At 42.0% G+C, this 2,269-nt stretch overlaps 1 protein-coding gene across 4 annotated transcripts in view; it reads left to right on the top strand.

Moving 5' to 3' along the window:
• Positions 1-2,269, top strand: part of Cep63 (centrosomal protein 63) — a 58,350-nt gene that overhangs the window by 525 nt on the left and 55,556 nt on the right. The window contains exon 1 of one of the 4 annotated variants that reach the window (XM_026789587.1): positions 189-589. The exons of 2 other annotated variants lie outside the window; for them this stretch is intronic. In XM_026789587.1, coding sequence (XP_026645388.1) covers positions 537-589 — 53 coding nt within the window. In that variant the 5' untranslated portion in view covers positions 189-536. Of the gene's footprint in view, positions 1-188; positions 590-2,269 lie in introns of those variants that run through there. One more of the 4 variants, XM_026789589.1, reaches the window with a different exon arrangement.

The following is a 2,269-nucleotide window of genomic DNA, read 5'->3' on the forward strand; positions in this document are numbered from 1 at the left end:
GGGGGGGTCAGAGGATGACATCAGATTCTTTCTCAATCACTCTCCATTTCATTTACTGAGACAGCCTCTCTTACAGAATCCAGAGCTCACTGATTGCAAAAATCGCTCGCGTAATCAGCTCTCTGAAGTAACCGCTCCGGGGGCGGCTGTGTGTGTGTGTGTGTGTGTGTGTTGGGGGGGGGCGGACTGGTAGCAGCGCAGCGGGAAGCCCGCAGGGTTCCCTGGTAATGTTAGTAGTAGGGGAGGTGGGGAAGTATGGCGGGACCCCTGATGCAGGGGAATTGCAGATGGCCTCCTGCCTTCAAGTCAAGCATCGGAAACAATATTGGGAGAGTGAAATGAAAGCTTTGAAAGGGCAGTTCCATTAGGCTGTAATCACGGCGACACTTGACAGTAGTCTGGATTACAAATAGGGCTTTTGTCCTTTACAAAACCGTGGAGTCAGAGCGTTGTCTCCAGTGTGGACTGTATACTTACTTGTCCAAAGTACGCCTTCACCTCCAGCACCTGCTCTCCCTCTAAGACAGGGTTTTATTATGAAGCCTGAACTGTACACATCTTTAATCCCAGCACTCAGTTGCAGAGGCAGGTAGGTCTCTGTGAGTTCGAGGCCAACCTTATCTATAAAGCGGGTTCCAGGACAACCAGAGCTGTTACATGTTACACAGAGAAACCCTGTCTCGGAAAAACAGCAACAACAAAAAATCTGGCTGGCTAGTAACTCAATTCATATAAGGCAGGCTGGCCTCTGCCTCCTGGGTTAAGGATCTGCATCACCTCGCTTGACTTTCTAAGTTCTCTTGAGGCCAGTTTAGATTTTTAAAATTTATTTAGTAAAACAGGGTAGGTGCTCAATTTCTCAAATACCTCCATTTAGTTTTAATTTTGTATTTATGTTTTGTATGTAAGTCAAGGGTCAATGAATATAAATTATCTTTAGCTATTTATAATTGCTCTTTTTTTTTTTAACTTCGTTTTTTTGAGACAAAGTTTCTCTGTAGGTTCCTAGCTGTCCTGGAACCTGCTTTGTAGACCAGAACCTTGAACTCCGCTGTCGCTGCTTCCCAGTACTTGGGATTAAAGGCGTGCGCTAACACGTCCCGCTACACTTACTCTTAAAGTCTGTAGCTTAATGTATGCTAAAACAAAATTTCTTATATGGAATGTAACACCATCTTTAGGTTAATTTTTGTCCCATGTACCTTGTCTTTTAGTGATCGGTATAGTAAAGGAGACTGAAACTAAAATGGGTCAGAGATTTACAAATTCAGACACACAGTCATTTAAAATGTGTGTACACTGAAGTTTTAACAACAATACAGATATTGTTAATTATGCCAATGCTGCTTCCTCCAGTGGAGCTGTAGAGGACTGTTACTGTTACTTAGCCTTTCTGCCCTCAAGTACTGTGTAGGAAGGAGCTGATGGTGACAGCATTTATCCACATTGTCATAGCGAAGATGCTCCCCACCCCCTGGCTGTCATAGCGAAGGTGCTTCCCATGCCAAGGGCTAGATTTACTTTTACAAAACCACAGTACTATTTTTATATCAGTACAAATTTGTGCAAAATATACAACGTCAGTGTCCAGAGGGATCAGGTTTCTCCTGCTACTCCATATGTGCTTGCAATACCTTGTTTGGACCAAAATTCTGCAGAGAACTGTCTGCTGTACCTGGTTGCTAGGCGTTTATCTCCTCTAACCAACAACAGTTTCTTATCTCCCTTTTCTCTTTATTTAAAATTTAGCTGTTTGTATATTTGAATGTGCCTCTACTTCCTCTGTGACCTCTCCTCCACTCACTAAGTCTTGAATTACACTGTCCAGTCATCATGTGGTAGTCATCAGATAGCCATGCTGTTTTAAATGAAATAAAAGTGGTTCCCCAGTTGCATTAGCTGCATTAGTCCAGCAGTCATAGGTTGCCTAGTGGCTACTGTTTGAGTAATACAGATACAAATGTTTCCATAATTACAGAAAATTCTATTGAAATACAGTGGTCAAAATGTTAGATTCAGCCTTGTTTTTTTGGATGAGAGATACAAGAAAAATGCCATAGGTATAGGTTTTATATTAGGAAAATTATCTGTTGCATTCATTACCAGGGAGACATATAATATCTGAGTCCTCCCATTTGGGATGTTATGGTCGAGCTGTGCACTGGTTCCTGTGCTGTCAGCTCAGTTGACCCACCATGAAGTTGCTCTAGAGTCTTCCAATGAATAGGGAGATCTTTTTTTTTTCCTCTCTTTTGAAATTTATTTTTTT

The sequence above is a fragment of the Microtus ochrogaster genome, unplaced genomic scaffold, assembly GCF_000317375.1.
Source record: "Microtus ochrogaster isolate Prairie Vole_2 unplaced genomic scaffold, MicOch1.0 UNK24, whole genome shotgun sequence".
Lineage (NCBI taxonomy): Eukaryota > Metazoa > Chordata > Mammalia > Rodentia > Cricetidae > Microtus > Microtus ochrogaster.